General features: G+C 35.9%; 2 protein-coding genes across 2 annotated transcripts; both read right to left on the bottom strand.

Moving 5' to 3' along the window:
* Window positions 1-17,882: 17,882 nt before the first annotated feature.
* On the bottom strand, window positions 17,883-18,641 carry LOC105118093 (uncharacterized). Its single transcript, XM_011015957.1, has 2 exons — window positions 18,386-18,641; window positions 17,883-18,262 (listed from the first exon to the last, which is right to left on the bottom strand). Exons 1-2 carry the CDS (start codon window positions 18,639-18,641, stop codon window positions 17,883-17,885), a joined length of 636 nt encoding a protein of 211 aa, XP_011014259.1.
* A 1,089-nt stretch (window positions 18,642-19,730) lies between these two features.
* On the bottom strand, window positions 19,731-21,360 carry LOC105118092 (uncharacterized protein At4g26485-like). The gene is made up of 3 exons (XM_011015956.1): window positions 20,866-21,360; window positions 20,579-20,777; window positions 19,731-20,398 (listed from the first exon to the last, which is right to left on the bottom strand). The coding sequence occupies exons 1-3, from the start codon at window positions 21,047-21,049 to the stop codon at window positions 20,119-20,121; spliced, it is 663 nt and encodes a 220-aa protein (XP_011014258.1). The 5' UTR covers window positions 21,050-21,360; the 3' UTR covers window positions 19,731-20,118.
* Window positions 21,361-22,078: the final 718 nt, after the last annotated feature.

A 22,078-nucleotide genomic window follows, 5' to 3' on the forward strand; every position in this document is an offset into this window, starting at 1 on the left:
CAGGCGAATGCGCCCGGATATGTTACTCAAGGTAAAATCTGAGATACGAAAATAGTGGGATGCAGGGTTTCTAGATGTAGTCCAATATCCACAATGGGTAGCCAATGTGGTCGTAGTCCCAAAAAAGAGATATGTTACTGAAGGTAAAATCCGAGATACAAAAATAGTGGGATGCAGGGTTTCTAGATGTAGTCCAATATCCACAATGGGTAGCCAATGTGGTCGTAGTCCCAAAAAAGGATGGGAAGATTCGGGTATGTGTGGACTATAGAGACTTGAACAAGGCGAGCCCAAAAGATGATTTTCCTTTACCCCATATAGACATTCTTGTTGATAATGCTGCAAGAAATGCTACATATTCTTTTATAGATGGATTCTCTGGTTACAATCAAATTAGAATGGCAGAAGAAGATAAAGAGAAGACCACTTTTGTCACACCTTGGGGGACATTTTGTTATAAAGTAATGCCATTCGGATTGAAGAATGCTGGAGCCACATACCAAAGAGCAATGGTTACCCTGTTCCACGACATGATGCACCGAGAAGTGGAAGTTTATGTGGATGACATACTTGCAAAATCAAAGAAAGAGGAAGATCATGTGCAAGTGTTAAGAAGACTATTTGAAAGGCTGAGGAAATTCCAGCTAAAGTTGAATCCTGCAAAATGCTCATTCGGGGTGAAAACAGGAAAACTATTGGGCTTCATAGTAAGTGGTCGAGGAATAGAAGTTGATCCTGATAAAGCTAAAGCTATTCAAGAGATGTCTGCCCCTAAGACAGAAAAGGAGGTAAGAAGTTTCCTCGGGCGCCTGAATTACATAGCTCGGTTTATATCCCAATTGATAGTGACTTGTGAACCAATTTTTCGTTTATTGAGGAAGAAAAATCCTGGAGTATGGGACAATGATTGTCAGGAAGCCTTTGATAAAATAAAGAGGTATTTGCAAAATCCACCATTATTAGTACCTCCAACACCAGGAAGGCCTTTGATTCTATACTTAACAGTAACAGAAACAACCATGGGCTGTGTGCTGGGACAACGTGATGAGTCAGGAAGGAAAGAGCAAGCTATTTACTACTTGAGTAAAAAATTCAATGATTGTGAGTCGAGATATACAACAATTAAGAGGCTATGTTGTGCCTTGGTTTGGAGTGCGAAAAGACTCCGGCAGTATATGTTGTACTACACAACCTGGCTAATTTCAAAATTAGACCCGCTCAAGTATATTTGTGAAAAACCTTACCTGTCAAGTAGAATAGCAAGGTGGCAAGTGTTGTTGGCAGAGTATGACATTGTCTTTATGACAAGAAAAGCTGTAAAAGGAAGCATAATTGCTGATCATCTTGCAGACCATGCCATGGAGAACTATGAGCTGCTAAACTTTGACCTCCCCGATGAAGAGGTGATAGTTGTCGAAAATGAAAGGGGGGAAAGCAATCAGTGGACCCTCTACTTTGATGGGGGCAGTAAACGCATCAGGAAATGGGGCCGGAGCTGTAGTGATTTCCCTAGAAAATAAGCAGTATCCTGTTTTAACAAGGTTACTGTTTGAATGTACCAATAACACTGCCGAGTATGAAGCCTGCATCATTGGCCTGGAAGCTGCTCTTGAACTTAAGGCCAAAAAGCTTGAGGTCTTTGGGGATTCCTTACTAATCATCTGTCAAGTAAAAGGCGAGTGGCAAACCAAGGATGAGAAGTTGAAGTTGTATCAAAGTTATCTCTTAAAGTTAGCCGATGAATTTGAAGAAATCAAATTCACTCATATAAGTAGAGATAAGAATCAGTTTGCTGATGCCTTAGCAACCTTAGCTTCAATGGCACAAGTTGATACTAAAAGCAAGATCCAACCAATAAATATCGAAGTCAGAAGCTTCCAAGCCCATTGCTGCTTAATTGAAGAATCACTGGATGGGAAACCATGGTACAATGACATCAAGAAGTTTCTCCAGCATCGAGAATATCCTGAAGGGATTTCCAAGAAGGATGAAAAGACTTTGAGAAGAATGACCATGAATTTTTACCTAGATGGGGAAATTTTATATAAAAGGTCATTTAACGGGACTTTGCTTAGGTGTTTGAATGAAAATGAGATTGAACAGACACTAAAGGAAGTTCATGAAGGGATTTGTGCTACACATGCTAATGGGCATACAATGGCGAAACAAATACAAAGGTCTGGATACTTCTGGTTGACCATGGAGAGAGATTGTGTAGACTATGTCAGAAAATGCCATAAGTGTCAAATATATGGCGACAAGATAAATGCGCCTCCAGCACCTCTGTTCAATATGATCTCGCATTGGCCTTTTGATATGTGGGGTTTGGATGTTATAAGGCCCATTAATCCTAAAGCGAGCAATGGGCATAGATTCATTTTGGTGGCCATCAACTACTTCACCAAATGGGTAGAAGCCAGCTCTTACACCCATGTAACTCAAAAAGCAGTTAAGAGGTTTATTGAAAAGGATTTGGTCTGTCGTTATGGTTTGCCAGCAAGATTGGTAACTGACAACGCCCAGAATTTCAATGGGAAGCTGATTGATGAATTGTGCACCAAATGGAAGATTAAACACCTCAATTCCTCCCCTTATAGACCAAAGATGAATGGGGCAGTCGAAGCAGCTAACAAGAATCTCAAGAAGATCATCCAGAAAATGGTGGTCACCTACAAGGATTGGCATGAGATGCTCCCATATGCACTTCATGCGTACCGTACCACGGTTAGAACTTCTACAAATGCCACCCCATACTCTTTAGTATATGGAATGGAGGCAGTTGTGCCCTTAGAAATAGAAATCCCGTCACTACGGATCCTAAAGGATGCAGAACTGGACGAATCAGAATGGGCAAAGTCAAGATTTGAGCAACTAACCTTAATCAATGAGAGAAGACTAGCAGCTATCTGCCATCACCAGTTATACCAAAGCAGGATAGCCAAAGCTTACAACAAGAAAGTCAAACCACGAGTGTTCAAGGAAGGGGATTTGGTGTTAAGAAAGATCCCACTAGCATCAGGAGAAGATCAAAGCAAGTGGGCACCAAACTACAAAGGGCCATATGTAGTGAAAAAGGCTTTTCTGGAGGGGCTTTAATTCTGACTACTATGGATGGAAGGGATCTACCAAGACCTGTAAACTCAGATGTTGTAAAGAAATACTACGCTTGATGTATTTACCCTTGTCAATCAATGAAATTGAAGTTTGGCCAAGATTTCTATAGTGTTTCCCCTTTCTTCCAAAACAATGCATGATCTCACATATTCACCCAGATTTTTTGGGAATTCAAAGTTTAGTACAAGAACAGAAATCATGTTGGCGTTTTTTTCGAAACAAACGAGTTCTAGAAATTCAAAAGATTCCTTAGAGAGGTAACCATACAACTAGGAAACCTAAAAAAGGAAAAAGAACACAATGAAGTGACTCCAAAAACAGAGTTTTATTTGCATGAATAATGAGAAATCACTTTGTATACTCGCATGAGAGTAAGGCTTACCGATTCTAAATGCATATATTTGAGGTGAAGAAAGGTCATCTTTGATAATCCTTTTCACAAGGCTAAAATATATCTTTTGCAGTCTCCTTTTGAGCCTAATAGATTTTTCTTGAAAAAAATAACCTTGACTAAGATCACACCCTACACTGGGGGGCAAGTGCCAAAAAATCTTTAACGATTGAAAGTACCCAAACAATACTGGGAGGCATAAAAGAAAATTCTCAATCATCGAAGGTGCCCATACAAAGCTGGGGGGATAAAAAAATCCAAAGGATTAAAAAAAAAATTGAGCATAAAAAAAAAGTCAATACAATGATGCTCAAAATCAAATGAAGAAAACAAAAAACAAAAACAAAAAGAAAGAGCCTAAGCCCAACACTGGGGGGCATCATGGACCACTCTGTAAATCAATTCTAAGGTCCAGAAATGTATGAACAAAAAGTTTGGGATATAAGCACTAGTGATCCTTAGTCTTAAAGCCCCTTAAACACCTTTTGAGCTATAAATATCTTTTTCTTCATAACCAATAGTCCAAGCCTACATTACGTGCCTAATCAAGCCCTTTCTGATCAAAGGCAAGCAATCTGGATCGGTATGCAGTGCTTTCTCATGTGAACCAAATCATTATTCATGCAAATAAAATGAATGTTTTAAACAACGGTTCTCAATAACCCTCAAATTGAAATTTAAACTTTTTGTGACCAAGTAGATGTCACTTTGTGTTCTTCACGTTTTCACCAAAAGCAAAACTAAAAGTTTTCATCACTTCCGAAAACCTCTCCATAGGAATCACTTGAATTTCTTCATAATGAGTTTGCTTTGAATCGATGTCAAAATGATTTTTGTGTCTAGAATAGCTTTGAAATTCCAAAATCTCTGCAGGAAAACAACTCTTTGTCAATGACCAAACCTTTCTTCACCTAGCCTCATCCTTAGACCTGATCTGAATACTTGGGGGCATGATCAAGCCGGATGACAATTTACCAAAACACATAGGGTTGGCTCCATGATGCCCCTTCTAAGAAAATAGAAAATGTTGGGTTGAGCTAGAAACCTCTTCAGATAAAGGTTTGAGGGATAAAATGTATATCATATCCTACCCGAGGGTCAAGACCACAAGATACGACTCGAGTAAGCAAGAGTGAAAATAACTATGAAAGCTTACTATCAAACACTACAACTTTTGAGAAAAGAAGGACATCATGAAGAAGTGGGGACTTATATTTCTCAGGTAAGTATACATGCATATTGATTATATTGCATTGCTTCCAATATTGTCAGACCGGTTTCACCATCACCTTTTTGGGTAGTGTGTTTTCTAACCCAACCTCTATTAAGTGTGCCTCAAAACTCTCAACCACCTTAGGTAATGCGTTTTCTAACCCTACCTCTTTTGTACCGCGCCTTTGAACTCTCACCTCTGATGTAATGCGTTTTTTAACCCTACCTCCTATCAAGTGTGCTTTTTAGCCTTCGTTCCCTTTCGAGTCCTATCTCTTTTCGAATGCTTCGTCGAGCTTCCATTGCTCGAATAGTGCACTTTCGAGTCCCATCATGTTGCCTCTTCGAGATATTCCATGTTTTTACCTAGGGAGGTCACCCACTACCATATGACCACTCTCTTTTTTTTACCTAGGCAGGTTGCCCATTACAACAAGACCACTTTTGAAAAATCTTTGTATTTTTCACTACTATGAAAAATCTTTTCATTTCTCACCATTTTGAGGAATCTTCGCATTTCTCATCACTTTGAAACATTTTCGTGTTTTTTTACCTGGGTAGGTTGCCCATTATAACAAGACCACTTTTGAAAAATCTTTATATTTTTCACCACTCTGAAAAATCTTTTCATTTCTCACCATTTTGAGGAATTTTCACATTTCTCACCACTTTGAAAAATCTTCGTGTTTTTCACCCGGGCAGGTTGCCCATTACAACAAGACCACTTTTGGAAAATCTTTGTATTTTTCACCATTTCGAAGAATCTATGCATTTCTCACCATTTTGAGGAATCTTCGCATTTCTCACCACTTTAAAAATCTTCGTGTTTTTTACCCGGGCAGCTTGCCCATTACAACAAGACCACTTTTGAAAAATCTTTGAATTTTTCACCACTTTGAAAAATCTTTTCATTTTTCACCATTTTGAGTAATCTTTGCATTTCTCACCACTTTGAAAATCTTCGTGTTTTTCACCCGGGCAGGTTGCCTATTACAACAAGACCACTTTTGAAAAATCTTTGTATTTTTCACCATTTCGAAGAATCTATGCATTTTTCACCTCTTCACCACTTTGAGAAATCTTCGCATTTCTCACCACTTTGAAAAATCTTTTTATTTTTCACCACTTTGAAGAATTTTTGTATTTTTCACCACTTTGAAACTTCTTTATATTTTTCACTTGAGTAGGTCACCCATTACAATGAGACCACCTAAAAAAAAAAAAAAAAAACTCTTCCAGTTTTTACTCCAAGTACGCTTTCTAGCCCTCAAGAGGATTCATCATTTCATTTGAAAAGTAACATCCATGTCTACAACTTTAATAATGGATAATATCTTAAATTATGTCATCTTAAGGTCCAAATCTTAGTAGAGAAATTAAGAGATAACCTGTCCAATTTTGATTTCTAAGTTTAACAAGTATAAATTTACCACATATCTTTCCATAATTTCCAGGCACTTTAAACACAAAATGGCTCTACCTATCATTATTAACAAACTTCTTAAACTTACACTAAGATATTCTAAAATCTCAATTATTCAAGAAAAATATAAACAAATTTAAGTGACTTAATAAGAGAGCTTGTTACCTTTTATTATAAAAAAAAATAAGTTAAGAGATTGAGAATAACTTGTTTTCTTTTTTTCCTTCCTTTCTTTTTCTAATTGTAACGACTCAGTTTTACAACTTGATCAATGTTAAAAGTTCCCAAGATACTCTCTTAATTTGAGGGTATTTTTTTTATACCAAAAATTCAGCAAAGTTTTGTTTGTATTTGAAACATCCCAAGTTATCAACTACTATCAATTTATTCAATCAACCCATCATTACGAGGTCCCATAATCCCAGACCTTATATCAAACATCATAATTCAACACCTCATACAATCCACACAATTGATATGTATCTTAGAAGTAAGTTCAATATGAACAGAGCCCACATATTATATTATAAAATTTAAAAGAAAAGGAATACTATCATGCAAAGAAAACATTACATCATAATAAGTGTTCTTAAATATTTCAAAAGGGTTAATTATAAGATAGCTAAAGTACTACATGTTAAGCTGAACTTTTATAAATACATCAAGGTTTACACAAAAGCATACAACTTAAACGCATTAATTCCCTTGTCGTTTAAGTTAAATATTTACATAAATGTTACAAATAGAGACCTAACCTAGTGATCTCCTTGGATATTTGATAGACCTGTTACATAAATAAATATACCACTATACTGATAAAAGAAATATACATTTGCTCATGTAATATATATGAATTCTAACAGACAACTTATATTTTGCTTGTAAATCTTTTAAACTTAATTAACACTCATTTGCATATTCTTAATTTGAATACTCCTATTTACTTGTATGAATCGGGTGACCTTGCAAAGTCTATTTTTGTGATTCATCTCCTAACAATCCCATCATGGATGCCATTAGCTGAAGCTAATCTTGTAATTCACTTCTCGATAATTCTATCATGCATGCCATTAGCCGAAGCTCATCTTATAATATGCTAGACTTTATTTACATTTAGCACAATATTTATTATAATTGCATTCACCAGAAAATTTTTAGATTATATAAGTGACTCGGCCCAAAACAGGTGGGCTGGATTCATACCAAAATGGTTGGGCCGAACTCGGCCCAAAAAATTACATCAACTTGGGGATGGGCTGGACCTGGCTTAACCAACTAGGCTGGGCTAGAATAGGTCCAGCCCGAAGCAACTTAATCACTATCAGCCCAATGACTAAGTTGTATAAGATGGTGCAACGTGAATTATAATTCACGTTGCACTATTCTCATGTATAGAGAAGGAAAGAAGTGAAGAAGAGAGGAGGGAGGCTTACTTAGCGTTGGGAGCTGGCAGACGGACTAGCAGCACACGGTGAGACTAACAGTGGAGAGAACGGTGGCTGGCTCTGGTCGTTGCTAGAAGAAGAAAAAGAAACAAGGGCCTGCAAAGGAGAAGAGAAATTCGTGATTGGAGCTATTGGAGTGGTGGAGGAGAGAGCTGCTACCCTGATTGCTTTTGAAAAGGAAGGGAGCTTCACAGCAAGGTGGTGGCCGTTGCTTCTGCTACTGCTACAGTCGCCAGGATCACGATGGCAGATGTCATAACCCAATTATGGGTTATTCCTCAAAATTCATTTTTTTTCTTTTCAAAATAAAAATAAAAAAATAAAATAAAGGCTGGCAATGTGGAGAAAGTTGATCTAGAAAGACCGCAAAAATAAGCAAAAATCAAGCTGCAATTTTTGGAGGAGATTCAAAACCTATTAGCGCCCTATTTTGCCCAGAATTGAAAAAATACAAATTTGCATAAAAATTAAGCCCCATAACATAATTAAATTTTAATAGGCCAATTTGATTCAATCATTGGCCAAATTAAATTTTTAATTATGTTTAAGAATTAATTTAGGACCAAATGAAGGATTTAATTAAGTGCAAGAACTTAATTATACTTTAAATGGATCAAATTAATTTTATTTGGGGTTTAATTGGTAAAACATTAAGTTTGGAAGCCTAATTTGGGTTTAATTGAGAAGATTGGAATTTTAAGAGACCAAATCTAATTTTTACCAAGTTAATTGATGGAAATCAGGGGCCAAATTGATAGAAAATTGAAGTTTTGGGGCCAATTAGAGGTTAAATTGATAAAATCTGAGACCAAAGATCATATTGTAAAAGGCGCGTAAATCTGGGACTGAAGTTGAAGTTAAGCGGGGACCAAATTGCACTAAATCAGAAGTTTAGGGTCAATTAGGGATTTGATTGAAAGAAATTGAAAGTTGGAGGACCAAATTAAACAAATTAACAAATCCCTAATTTTTAATCCAAAACGGCGTCGTTTTGGGATTCAAAAAAAAAAAAAAAAAGGTGATGCGGCACCTGATTACTGTTCATCGTCTTCCCAAAAAGATGCCCGAGTAGCATCTTTCCAGGAGCATTTGCTTTCTCGTTTAGCCACCAAATCCGACAACGCATGCACCAACATGTCCACCTGCAACCCCTTTATCTTGGAGAATGGTTTGGTCGGGTCGAAAAGCTTTGAAACGGCTCCGTTTATTAGCCCAAAGTGGCCACCTCGAGCAGCCTGCAGCCTTGGATTTGCTAAATTTGGCAGTTCGAGGTGCACACTTTGAGCCAACAGCCTGGATTCCTCGAGTCGAATCAAGGGCTGAGAATTTTTCCCCATTGAAGACGAGATTACCCTCTTTCCAGCCCTATAAATAGGAGCAAATTGCATGCTCAGAAGGAGGAGAAAATCGAGCCCAAAGTCAGCAAAAAATCACTTTTTTCTGCAGGATTCTGCAATTTTTCTTTCTTTCCCTCTCCACCGTGGCCTTCAGCCACCACCACCACCATCGCCGGACTCCACAGTTGCAGCCACCAGCCACACCGTCGTCCTCCACTAGACCGCCAGCTCTCCAACGCCAGGTAAGTCTCCTTCCTGATTCACCGATCACCCCCCTCCCCTTCATTATTGTAGCCCGCCTTCAGTAGCTGCTGCATGCAAATTCTGCATGCAGCAGCTAATTAATTAGCTATTGGGTCGGGCCAACTATGGCCCAGCCCATGTGTTTGGGCCAGCCTGGCCCAAACCAAGAGTTTTGGGCCAACATCGGCCCACCCATTTTGGGCCGATTTTGGCCCACTATTCATGGGCTGAGCTCGGCCCAGCCAGTTGGGCCGGCCCGGCCCACATGTTTTTAATATTTTATATTTAATTATTTATATTATATTATATTATATTATATAAACTAAAAAAAAATAAAAAAAAAATTCTAAAAATTATTTCAAAAAATTTGTGATTTTGTTAAATATTTTTTTACAAATTTTGCTTAATATTGGGTTGTATACTTACATGCTAAGATACAAGTCCGGTATTAAAATACCCCGTTTTCACTTAAATAAAAAAAATAAAAAAAATTCTAAAAAATTCTAAAAATCATTTCAAAAAATTTTGTGGTTTTTTTTATATTTTTCTACAAAGTTTGTTAATATTGGGTTGTATACTTACATGCTAAGATACAAGCCCAGTATTAAAATACCTGGTTTTCACTTAAATAAAAAAATAAAAAAAAATCAAAAATCAAAAACAAATTCTAAATCATTCAAAAAAATTTGTGATTTTCTTAAATATTTTTTCTATAAATTTTTCTTAATATTGGGTTGTATACTTACATGCTAAGATACAAGTCCGGTATTAAAATAACCGGTTTTCTTCGGAATGTTCAAAAAAACAAAAAATTAAAAAAAATATTTATTTGCATACGGCCAAATCCTAAAGAATTTTTCAAGCATGTTTCAAAAAAAAAATGACATCTTTCTCACGATTTAAAAAAAATAATAATAAAAAAAATGGATATCATAACTAGTTTATGATTATCCATTAAGGTTTGGTCAAAATATCAAAAACCTTTTTTTTCCTTTTTACCCCTCCCCCTTTTTATAATTAAGATGTAAAATTTAATATTTGTGGGGTGTAAAATTACATGATAAAGTACACTCTCGGGTATTAAAGATACAAGGTGTAAATAACAGCAAATTTAAAATTTGGACTTCAGAATGGATAGGATTTAACCTAATAAGATAGAAACTCCCTCATGGAGGGAGATCTGCCTTGAACCTTAGGAAAGACCATAGAAATCTGACCTAAAAAAATAATCAAACAACAATGCAGCTTACTTGAGGTAGGGTGCACTGGGGGTGATGCGTCTTCTCCTTGCACAACCAGTCCCTTACTTAGACTCTCGCAGATCATAGGTTCCTAGTAACCATAATACTAGGTGGCGACTCCAAAAATCCAAGCAACACACAAACAAAAAAATTGCCAGCTGATGTCGCGCGGATTTTCCGACGTGCGACAGCAGAGAAGAAGATTTTTACAAAGAAGAGAGAGAGAAATGGTGCAAACACCATATGAGATGTTTTGGAGGCCACTTGAGGTGGAGGTGATGACTAGAAGACAGGAAATGGTGATGTGGTGTTTGAAAGTCATGGTAGAGAGAGAAAGAAGAAAAAGAGGCGGTTACTGGAAAATTAGGCAGGGAAGGCTGGTTTTCAGCCAACTTCGGGTTTGATGTTTTCCTCTCTCCTCAATGTGAAATCTGCTCCTATTTATAAGGGTGGAAGAGGGTAATCTTGTCTTTATAAAGGAATAATTTTCAGCCCTTGATTCAGTTGGGAAGGATCCAAACTGTTGGTTCAAAGTAGACATGGTGCACTTCTAAACTACAGCTGTAGGCTGCTTGAGGTGGCCTCTTTAGAGTGATGCCACGTCCATTTATTTACCAGTGGGCTGGTGAAGACCATATTCGAACATAGAGGGATGTCTGGTGATCAGTTTCGTGTAAGGTTTATTAAATTTGATGGACGTTAGGTACATTAAATGCACCTGTAAAGTAGGTGACTAAACCAGTTTTTTTGGAAAAGAACTGAAGAAGATAATGAATAGTGACCAGACGACGCGTCTTCTGATTCTCAATTTTTTTTTAATGTAAAACGACATCGTTTTAGGTTTAAATTATGATTTTTTTTGAAATTCAAAGAACACCTCCATCTTTCAATTTTGTGCAATTGTACCCCTATTTGACTTAAACTTTTGATTTAATGCAATTACACCCTTGTCGAACTTCAATTGGAACCCTGGATTTACGTGCCTTTTGCACATTAGTTCTTGGTATCGGATTTATGCAATTTAACTCCTATTTGACCATTAAATTTTTAATCTCTTCAATTTAACCCTTGATTTTTATCAATAGGCCCCTATAGTTTGATGGATTTTGCAAATTAGTCCTTGGTTGTGAATTTCTTCAATTTAACCCCCAATTGACTTCATAACTTTAATTTTCTTGCAATTTAACCCCTGATTTCGATCAATGAACTTGGTAAAAATTAAATTCGATCTTTTAAAATTCCAATCTTCTCAATTAAGCTCAAATTTGGCTCTTAAACTTAATTTTTCACCAATTAAGCCCTAAATAAAATTAATTTGACCAATTTAAAATATAATTAAGTCCTTGCACTTAATTAAATCCTTTAATTGGACCCAAATTAATTCTTAAACATAATTAAAATTCAATTTGGCTCATCATTAAATCAAACTGACCTAATAAAAAATTAATTATGCCCTTAGACTTAATTTTTATGGGAATTCATTCAATAATAATTTAATTTGACCTTTAATTTGTATTTTCTTCTCCATTCTTGGGCATAATAGGGTACAATTAAGTCTTGAATTTTCTCCAAACTTGCAGCTTGATTTTTTATATTTTTGTAGTCCTTCTTGTTTTACTTTCTCCACATTGCCAGTCTTTGTTACACACATAAACACACACACACACACACACACACGTGAGTTTTAAGAAATAATCCAAAATTGGGTTATGATAGTTGCCCCCTTCTTTACAATACTTACGATAAAAAGTCTCACAAGAGACTTTAAGATAGTAAGCTTTGTAATGAGGCAGCGGACTCACCCTATCAGGAGGTGATGAATCATTATGTTGTATTTAAAGTGAAGGCTAAAAAGCGCATCTAGAAGGAAGACTAAAAGGCTCGATGACACATTTTGAGGAAACAGAGAGGACTGTAAAGTGCACTATTTGGGAAGGTTGAGGGCTCGAAGACACACTCAAATGAAAGTAGGTAGGTGACATGACTAAAAAATTGATGTCTTCTCCCAAGTGCAGGAGTGTCGAAGCAATAAATAATCCAGCAAGACCAGGGTCGAACCACAGAGAGGTTAATTGTACAAATTATAAACAACAACAATAGTAACAACAACAACAACAACAATAGTAACAACAACAACAACAACAATAATAGTAATAACAACAACAATAATAATTACAATAATAGTAGTAGTAGTAGTAAAAGAAAAAAAAACAAAAGAAGTTGATGAGAACTTTGAGATGGAAAGATTAACGTAAGGATTAAACAATGATAATAACAAATGTCAAGGTTAGAGGTTACACTAATGGTATGTCAAACAAGTATAGTATAAACTCTTATTATTCAATTAGAAACCACATACAAAGGAGGTTCCAATCATATTACAGATTGTTAATATGATTACATTAGTCATCTTATTCCATTAATGCTAATACTTGTAAATTTCATCAAGTATTCATGATTATAACTTATGTTAACAACAAATCAAGTTCCTTTCATAGCTCAGGTGTCGGTTATACCATACATTATGGGCTATGAAAGTGCCAAGCATTTGTTGTACCAAGTGTTATACAATATAAATCAAGATTAGTCATTTAACAAGCAAAGTATTAAAGAGTGAACAAGATAATAAATATAAAACATGTTGGTATCAAATATTAAAGTCTATATTAAGTTTACACTATATTTATTCTTACACCATTAGTGTAATTGTTGTGATGTCGCGGTCACACAAATTAATTACCCTAGCTTAAATCACACAAGATAGTTATACGTTATGCAATTGGGGGGTTTTGATTTGCGATAATCTAAAATATGGAAGAAATTAAACTAGTGAACACAATCAATTAAAACTGAAATTTATCAAGAAAACAAATCTTGGTCACAAGCACACATCCACCTACAGAAATCAGAACCGATCCTTAAAACGAAACTCCAATTTATATTCTGAATTTTTATCTTTTATTAACTTTGGTTAATTAACGGATCCGCCGTATAACTAGCCCTAACCAACAAATAATCACAGTGTCCGTACTAATGATTTAATCTAATGGTAGCCTTAAGATCTAGATAAATTTATTAATCTTAGCAACCAAGTTGTCTACTTGTGTTGCTTTGATCAAATGTTTTCCCTAAGTTTAATAACATAGTTCCGCCACAATTATCAAGCTTAGTTGCTTCACAAGTTTATATACCCTAACTCCGGTTTTGATATCAAACTTAGCAATAGATTGTTCACAATAATAACTTAGAGTCCGCTCTAGCAATTATCAACAACAATAATAGAAAATATGCATAGAAAAACAATCATACTCATTCATAATACAAACAGAAAATAAATGGAAGAATAAATCTCACAGTTCTTGAAATCTAATAGTTTCTGCGTCCTTGCAACCAAGAAAAGAGCTTAGCCTTACATATCTATTGAACGACTACTCCTAAAGATAAAAGAAAGCTATTTCTAGTATGTAGAGAGGAGAGTTTGTGTTTCTTCACTTCTGGTTGCTGTCACCTTTCTTTAATTCTACTACACTCCCTCTTTTCCTTTCTTGGCTCTCTTAGTATCTATATATAGGCTTCAATGACATCTTCTCTTGCTCCTTTATCAACAATGGTGGCTGCCAAACTTGCCAAACTTTGACATTAGTAGTTACAACCAACAACCCACCATTGTAGCCTTCTTCTTTGACAATGGCAACCATCTTCTTTGACAATGACAGCCATCTTCTTTGACAATGGCAGCATTCCAACTTATAGCTGGTTTGTTTTTGGTGGTTTGAGGTTGGTGGATGCCTTCCTTGACCTTCTAGATTGATTTACTAGAGGGATTAAATTGCTGAAATTACAACTTGGATGATGGTTTAGAAGCTTCGGGATTTAATTTGGATTCGTTTCTTTACAAAACTAGTTTGCTAGCAGAATTCAGTTGTTATCTTTGAAAACTCATATCTCCCTCATCTGACATCGTTTTTGGCTGAAATTTGGAGCGTTTCTAGACCGTTGAGTCAGGAATCCAAAACATTAGGTAAATGTGGGTGAAACTATCGAATAATATGGTTACATCAGTAACCTTTTCACCTTGACATAATAAACTTAGCTAGATATAATGAAAGAAAGAAAAATAAATAAACAAAATAAGAACATAAATAAGATAAAAGTTAACTAAATAAATGAAAGGCATAAACTTAATATTAATAAAAGCAAAGTATAAACATTACAAAAAATACAAAGAAAGAAAGCAAGAGCATGATCTTGATCTGGAAACTAAGATGCCTAAATGCATGACAAATGCTTCCTTTTATAAGCCAAAATTGGAAACTATTGATTTGATGACTAATTCATGAGTGGGTAGCCAACTCTTGACTTGGTGACAATCCTTATCTTCTCTTGTCTGGCCAAAACGTCATTGTAATGTCAAAATTGGAGCCACTTGAAAACATGAAAGTTGTAGGAAATTGTCTAATTAGTACTTAAAAGTGCATTTTTATCATGGTTTTATATCATCATTTTGCACTTGAAGTATCAATAACTCAACTAAAACATGTTTTATAATAATATATCCAATAATACTTAATACCTTTAATTTATGGTAAATATTCATTTTAAATGCAGGTCTATCACATAAATGAAAGGATTGATTAATGACTTTAAGAACTTAAATTGCAAGGGCAAAGAGATGACCAAACTTAGAAAAGAGATGTTGGTGCAATCCAAACCAGAACATGGTTCGGTAATTGGGTCATATCTAGAGGTATAGATCTCAGATTTAGGTTCACTTTATATGGATGGAAAGGTAAGACATAGACCTATAACTTTTATATGGAGCCCAAGATCTAAAAAGGCCATTTTCAAGTCCACATTGTAGCAATAACAAAGAAGCCGAATTTGTCCTCTAGCCCGAGCACTATTCAGTATTTTGGCTATATCTAGAGTTCTAGAAGTCCAAATGAGCTACATTTTTTACACAAGAAAGTTGAGACAATTGCCTACAACTTTCATGTTCCACTGGCTCCAATGATGACGTTATCAATGACGTTTTGGGCAGACAAGAGAAGATAAGGATTGTCACCAAGTCAAGAGTTGGCCACCCACTTATCAATTAGTCATCAAATCAATAATTCTCAATTTTGGCCTATAAAAGGAGGTATTTGCCATGCATTTAGGCATCTTGGTTTCCAGATCAAGATCATGCTCTTCCTTTCTCTCTTTGTATTTTTTGTAATATTTATGCTTTCCTTTCCTTAATATCAAGTTTATGCCTTTCAATTCCTTTGCTTTGCTTTGTTAACTCTTATCTTATTTATGTTCTTATTTTGTTTATTTGTTTTTCTTTCTTTCATTATGTCTAGCTAAGTTTGTTATGTTAAGGTGAAAAAGTTATACTAATGGTGTAAGAATAAGTATAGTGTAAACTTAATATGGACTTTAATGTTTGATACTAACATCTTTTATATTTGTTATCTTGTTCACTCTTTAATACTTTGCTTGTTAAATAGCTAATCTTGATTTATGTTGTATAACACTTGGTACAACAAATGCTTGGCACTTTCATAGTTCATATTGTATGGTATAACCGACACCTAAGCTATGAAAGGAACTTGATTTGTTGTTAACATAAGTTATAATCATGAATGCTTGACGAGATTTACAAGTATTAGCATTAATCGAATAAGATGACTGATGTAATCATGTTAACAATCTATAATTAGATTGGAACCTCCTTTGTGTGTGGTTTCTAATTGAATAATAAGAGTTTATACTATACTTGTTTGACATACCATTAGTGGAATCTCTAACCTTGACATTTGTTATTATCATTGTTTAATCGTTACATAAATATTCCTTCTCAAAGTTCTCATCTTCTTCTTCTTCTTCTCCTTCTTTTTTTATTACTACTACTACTACAACAATTATTGTTGTTGTTGTTGTTGTTGTTGTTGTTGTTGTTGTTATTATTATTGTTATTATTATTATTGTTGTTATTGTTATTGTTCTTGTTGTTGTATTATTGTTATTTATAATTTGTACAATTAACCTCCTTGTGGTTCGACCCCGGTCTTGTCGGGTTATTTATTACTTCGACACTCCTGCACTTGGGAGAAGACATCAACCTTTTAGTCGTGTCAAGTTTTTGGCGCCGTTGTCGGGGAGGTAAGTTTTGTATAAATTATAATATTTATTTTATTTTCTCTTTTCACTTTTCTTGTATATAACTTTGTTTCTTTTCTTTTATTTCTTTTTATTTTTGTTTTCTTCCTCCTTCTTTTGCTTTCTTCTTCTTTTTTTAGTTTATTCCTACATGTGCATGAGAGTGTGGTCACGTACATCAAGTGGTAGACTTTGTAGGGTATCCTCATCATTGTCAGAAAATATGGCTCTTGTGTGATAAAACAAGAATTTTGGTTTTTGCTCAAACTCTACAATGAAAATTTCTCGAGCGACGACTATTGTGTCACCCACAAGTCTTGATTTCAAGATGCTTTGAGAAAAGCTTGCTTTGATGCAAAACAAAATGTCGGGAGCATACACCCTAAATGCAAGTTCTAGTTTTTTTATGTGATACAAAGTGTAGATTGACTATCTAGTTTAAAAAAAGGTCTCATATTTGCCCGGTGATGGTCTTTGTAAAGACAGTATAGGAGCATTGCGAGAAACAATTAAGGCACGTATGCCCACCATTATTAAACAGGCACTCAGATATGAGTTGGGTGTTTCATGCATCTGAATCCTAACTAATAGTCATAGGACAAATTGTTAATCCGCTACCTATCTTATAAGTTTGTGTGTGCTTCCCATAAATTTAAGATATGTGATGCATGAGACAATTCTATACAATAAATGAGCAAATATGTACATAAATTAAAGCGCATAAGAAATAAATAAAGGAAATGCATATTAAAAATAAACACGCAAATCAAACAATAAAACACAATGATCAGACAAAAACAAAACTTAGTCCACAAGGTCTTTAGTGGAGTTGTTATTCTGTCACACGTATGCAGCGTTGTGATGATCATCCTCTACCCTCAATTGTATTGTATCTAATTGGGCAAATATAGGGAGACAAGGATTTTTTATTTTTTATCAGTGGAAAAATAAAATGAGAATCATTACTTAATATTTTGATAATTAGAAACCCTAATTAGTTGATTTTAAAAATCAGATATAAAGACTAATTATATAAAAAAAAGATATTAACACTTTAAATATGCTTAAATAGACTGCATTTGCAAAGCCCTTCACTGACTTTTCATTGGTATAGTTTCACGATGTTGCAGACAGTACACCCTCTTTTCACAGTTTTGAGTTTTGGCAGCCCATTCACAAGTTGCTTGTAATGCAAGGTTCCAAGTCTCTTCATGTTCAAATGACCATACCTTCGATGCCAAAGATAGTGGTATCTTCAGTTGCGACTTGAAGATAGTTTAAGCTTTGTATTTTTGTATTGGCGAGCAAGACGAACATCCTGTTCGCTGTCATTTAAGCATGTGCTATAAGACCTCTGCTGGGATGATAAATTCTACATGCTCCATCTTGAATCAGAATGGCTAGCCCTTTCTCTTGTAACTGACTAACAATCAGCAAATTATTTGTAAGCTCCGGAACATAAAACACATTGGCCACTACTTGAATTATTCCTCCAATCTCTATCTTGATGTTTCCCCTTCTCATTATTGGCATCCTTGAATTGTTCCCTAGCTTCACTGAATACCAGAATCGCTCATCAAAGTCCACAAACCACTGTTTGTTTCCTGACATGTGGTTTGAGCAGCCTGAATCAAGAAACCAGACTCCTTCCCTCTTTACATCGTTGGGTTCAACATGAGCCATCAAGAGAACCTCCTCTTCTTTATCTGCCTCTGCATAGTTTGTAGACTTCTCCTAGCTAGGTCATTCATATTGAAAATGCCCTAGCTTGTGGCATTTGTAGCACCCAACCAATGCTTTGTTGAACTCCTGCCTCCCTCGGCCTCTTCCTCTACCTCTGAACTTTTCACGTCCTCTTCCTCTACCACCAGCTCTATCCTCGTTGGTAACCTTCAATGCTTGCTCTTCACTGCTTTGTCCATGCCTCTTCATTCTTTGTTGATGAACTAACAGGCTGCTCTGCAGTTCATCAAATGTTAAAGTGTCCAAATTGTTGGATTCTTCCACTGAACGTACAACATAATCAAACTTTGAGGTCATAGATCTCAAAATCTTCTCAATGATAACCCACTTGATCCATTTTTTCACCATGTAGCTTCATCTTATTAGCAATCGTAAGGGTTGAGCAACATACTCATCTACCCCTTCCCATTCCTTCATCTGCAAGACTTTAAAAGTTCTCCTTAGCGCTTGCAATTGAGCTCGCTTTACTCAAGTTGACCCCCACTACTTCAGTTTCATGGAATCCCAAATTTGTTTCGCTGTGTCTTTGACGAGGATTGACTCCAAAATGTTTCGATTGATGGCCTGAAATAGGTAGTTCTTGACTTTTAAGTCCCTTAGCTTTCGATCCTCCATCGTCATCCTCTGAGTTGCTGTTAGCCCCAAGCCATCATCTTCTGGTACTAGAATTCCTTCTTCAATGAGACTCTAAAATTCCTTCGAGTGGAGGAAATTATCCATAAACATTGACCAATGGTCATAATGACCATCAAACTTGGGAATGGCTGGCTGAATGAAACTTCCTAATTCTGCAGCCATGTCTCACTCTTTCACTCTGTTGTTTCTCTCTTCCCTCTAACACTCACATCACAATCAGGCCCAATTAAGAGCTCTGATACCAAATTCTAGGAACAAATAGACTCTAAAGCAAAGATCTTTGAAGTTCACAAAATTTTATCTGTTACATTATTGAATGAAAAGGAATTGGGTTACAAAACCATTACAAATAATTGAATTGCAAAGTAACAGCCCATGTCTTTAAAATGTCTCCAACTTTAAAGTGTCTTAAAAACGTCTTAAACTCCAGACATTTAAAACATTAAAACGTTTACGTCTCTAACAACTTTATGGATCATGTCCATTATCCAGCACGCTAGAAATGGACCAAATGTTTGATAACTACAAGGTTTGAAATACTTAGAAGCAACCCCGCGAAAGAGCATATGATGTTGCAAATCATCCATGCATATATGCTATGACCATAATGTCCCTGACCCTCTTTCATGAATGTATATCCAAGCATGCTTTGCATATTCCAAGCCTTCCACGGTATAGCTCAGAAAAACCTTGCTCATGAATCAACATTAAACGAGAGCTACCCGACAACAGAGGATGTTCATGATGTTGTTTGTATCATTGTCAATGGGTCTACTACTCAGCAATCAGAAAAGGTTGAAATTTAATTACCAAGTAAATCAGCCTATTCATTTGTATGAAGCTTGACATAGAAGTCTTGAAAGACTTTCTGACCGTCCCCAGTTGTTCAGCTTTGATTACAATAGTTAGGTTCTGTTCTGGGGTTCTGGTTTCAGTCGGTAGCTTGGTATATACCCTGTACCTGGGACTTGCAACGATTCCAAAGACAATAGAATTTAGGGTTACCAAGTCTAACATCAAAGACCACCCTGCCGTGGAGTATTCAAGTATTCAGCATGCTAGATAGAAACAAAATATTTCGTTGATGCCATATCATTACATGTATAGGAGAATATCATGTAGTTGGTCATTAACACCAGGCAGGGGACAGGGCATGAATTTGGGTTTCAGTGCCTGTTTTGGTCCTATCTCAAGTAATATTCCTGGAAAATTTGAAGGTACAGCTGTTTCCAGCTGAAAAGGTCTGATCAGCTCTGGGCCCGGATCCTCTTTTATTACTGAATCCTGGATAATCAGCTTTCTTGAACCTAACTTTCTCAACCAAGCGCAGACCAGCATCCTCTGCTAATCTCTCTATCTCCCACTTACTGTACGGCTCTGTGGTTTTATGGGTCACATGAATTTCTCCATTCACTTCCAACATGTTATGAGCACTCCCCAGGAAGCCCTTCACCAACCTTTGATGTTTTCTAAGAAGAGAAAATACATGTTATTGACACAGTTAAATCTAAGAATACTTGCCAGTCTTGAATTTAATCTAGTGGTTCACAATAAATACTATGATACAGCAGACAGGAGAGAGGTCTCTCAAGTTCAAATCCTGCCACCTTGAGAACAAAAAACATCAAATGATTTTTATCTGAACTTACTCGATTTGGCGAATATTAGATTCACTCCTTTTGAGAGCTGTAGCAGGAAAATTAAAGACTATCCTGTCAAACAATTTCTGATTCAGTAGAGGATGCTTGCTCATAGTATGTGCATCTACTTCATGCATTACGAGACATCCAAGATCCCCCAGCTCTCTTAAGTTTGTTGCAGCTTTTGAATACTTCAGCATCATGGTCTCTTTTGTTTATTTGTAACAGGATTTATCAGAATGCAAATCCAAGAAATAACAGATCATATAGACGCTAGTAAATATTACCTTTATTACCTTGGGGGTAGAGAGAAGTGGCTACCATGTTTACAGCAGAACCAAATGCTTTTCCCATGGAAGCAGCAAAAGAAAAATCACCTTCTCCTACCAGTAGTATTTTATGAGAACTGCTGTAATGCTTTATCCATTTCTCTTTATTTTTTATACTGAGTATTTCCATTTGTCTCTCTAAACCATCCATAGCTATTTTGGCACTACGAGATCTTGTTTAGAGGGTTTGAGAAGAGATGAATAAACATAGAGCAGCAACAAGAGATTAAAAGTAAAAGGAGAGTCCTTGCTTTTTGGATGGAATCTATACTTCATGATGATTAAAGGGCCATGAGGGATACTTTTTCTCATGGAAATTTAGATCTCGATGTTTCGTTTTCAATGATACCATTACTGGTCCCTTCATGCAATCAAATCAGTAGATAGCACGAATAGCAGCCTTGAGAGTTGAATAGTAGCAGTTACCCACGCAAAAGAAAAGGAAGGAAACAAGAAAAAAGAAAAGGAAGAGTAGGTTGCGTTGTTGTTCTGCATTGAATGGTGAAGTACAAACAGAAATAGACCTTGGATAACCTTAGATAAAGGGAAAGGGAAAACAAAAGAAGGGTGAAAACCTGTTCAACATCCCTAGAAAGATTGAGACCGAACAGAAATGTGAAATCACATTGGACGAAATAATGTTAAAATGAAGCTTAAGCCGAGTATTTATGGAACCAACGAGCCACCTTAGAGACGGAGGTTTACAAGCACAAGGGGTGCAATATCAGCCCAGCTGCATCCTCTACAAATTTCTCAATTTGCCACTTGCTATATGGATCTTTAGTCACATGTCAAATGCAAGAATCAAGAATCCCTTCACTAACCTTTGATAACTCCTAAAATAGATGCATAGTTATTAATTAGCACTTTAACTTATATTAGTTAAAGGCCAAAAACTTGCCCATGTGCATTGTTATTGTCACAGGGTCGAGCCAACGCGATGTCATCTAGCAACGATAGAGGCTTTTGTCGTGCTTCTTGTATGAGGTGTTGTGTATTGGAAATAGATTTTGAATTTAATCATAAAATTATAATTAATATTCAAGAGTTGTCACCTAGTATTATGGTCACTAGAAATTCATGGTCTGCGAAAGTCTGAGTAAGGCACTAGTTGTGCAAGGGGAAAATGCATCGTTCCTAGTGCACCCTACCTAAGGTAAGCTGAATTATTATTTGATTA

This window comes from Populus euphratica, unplaced genomic scaffold (assembly GCF_000495115.2).
Source record: "Populus euphratica unplaced genomic scaffold, PopEup_1.0 scaffold1744.1, whole genome shotgun sequence".
NCBI classification, from domain to species: Eukaryota; Viridiplantae; Streptophyta; class Magnoliopsida; order Malpighiales; family Salicaceae; genus Populus; species Populus euphratica.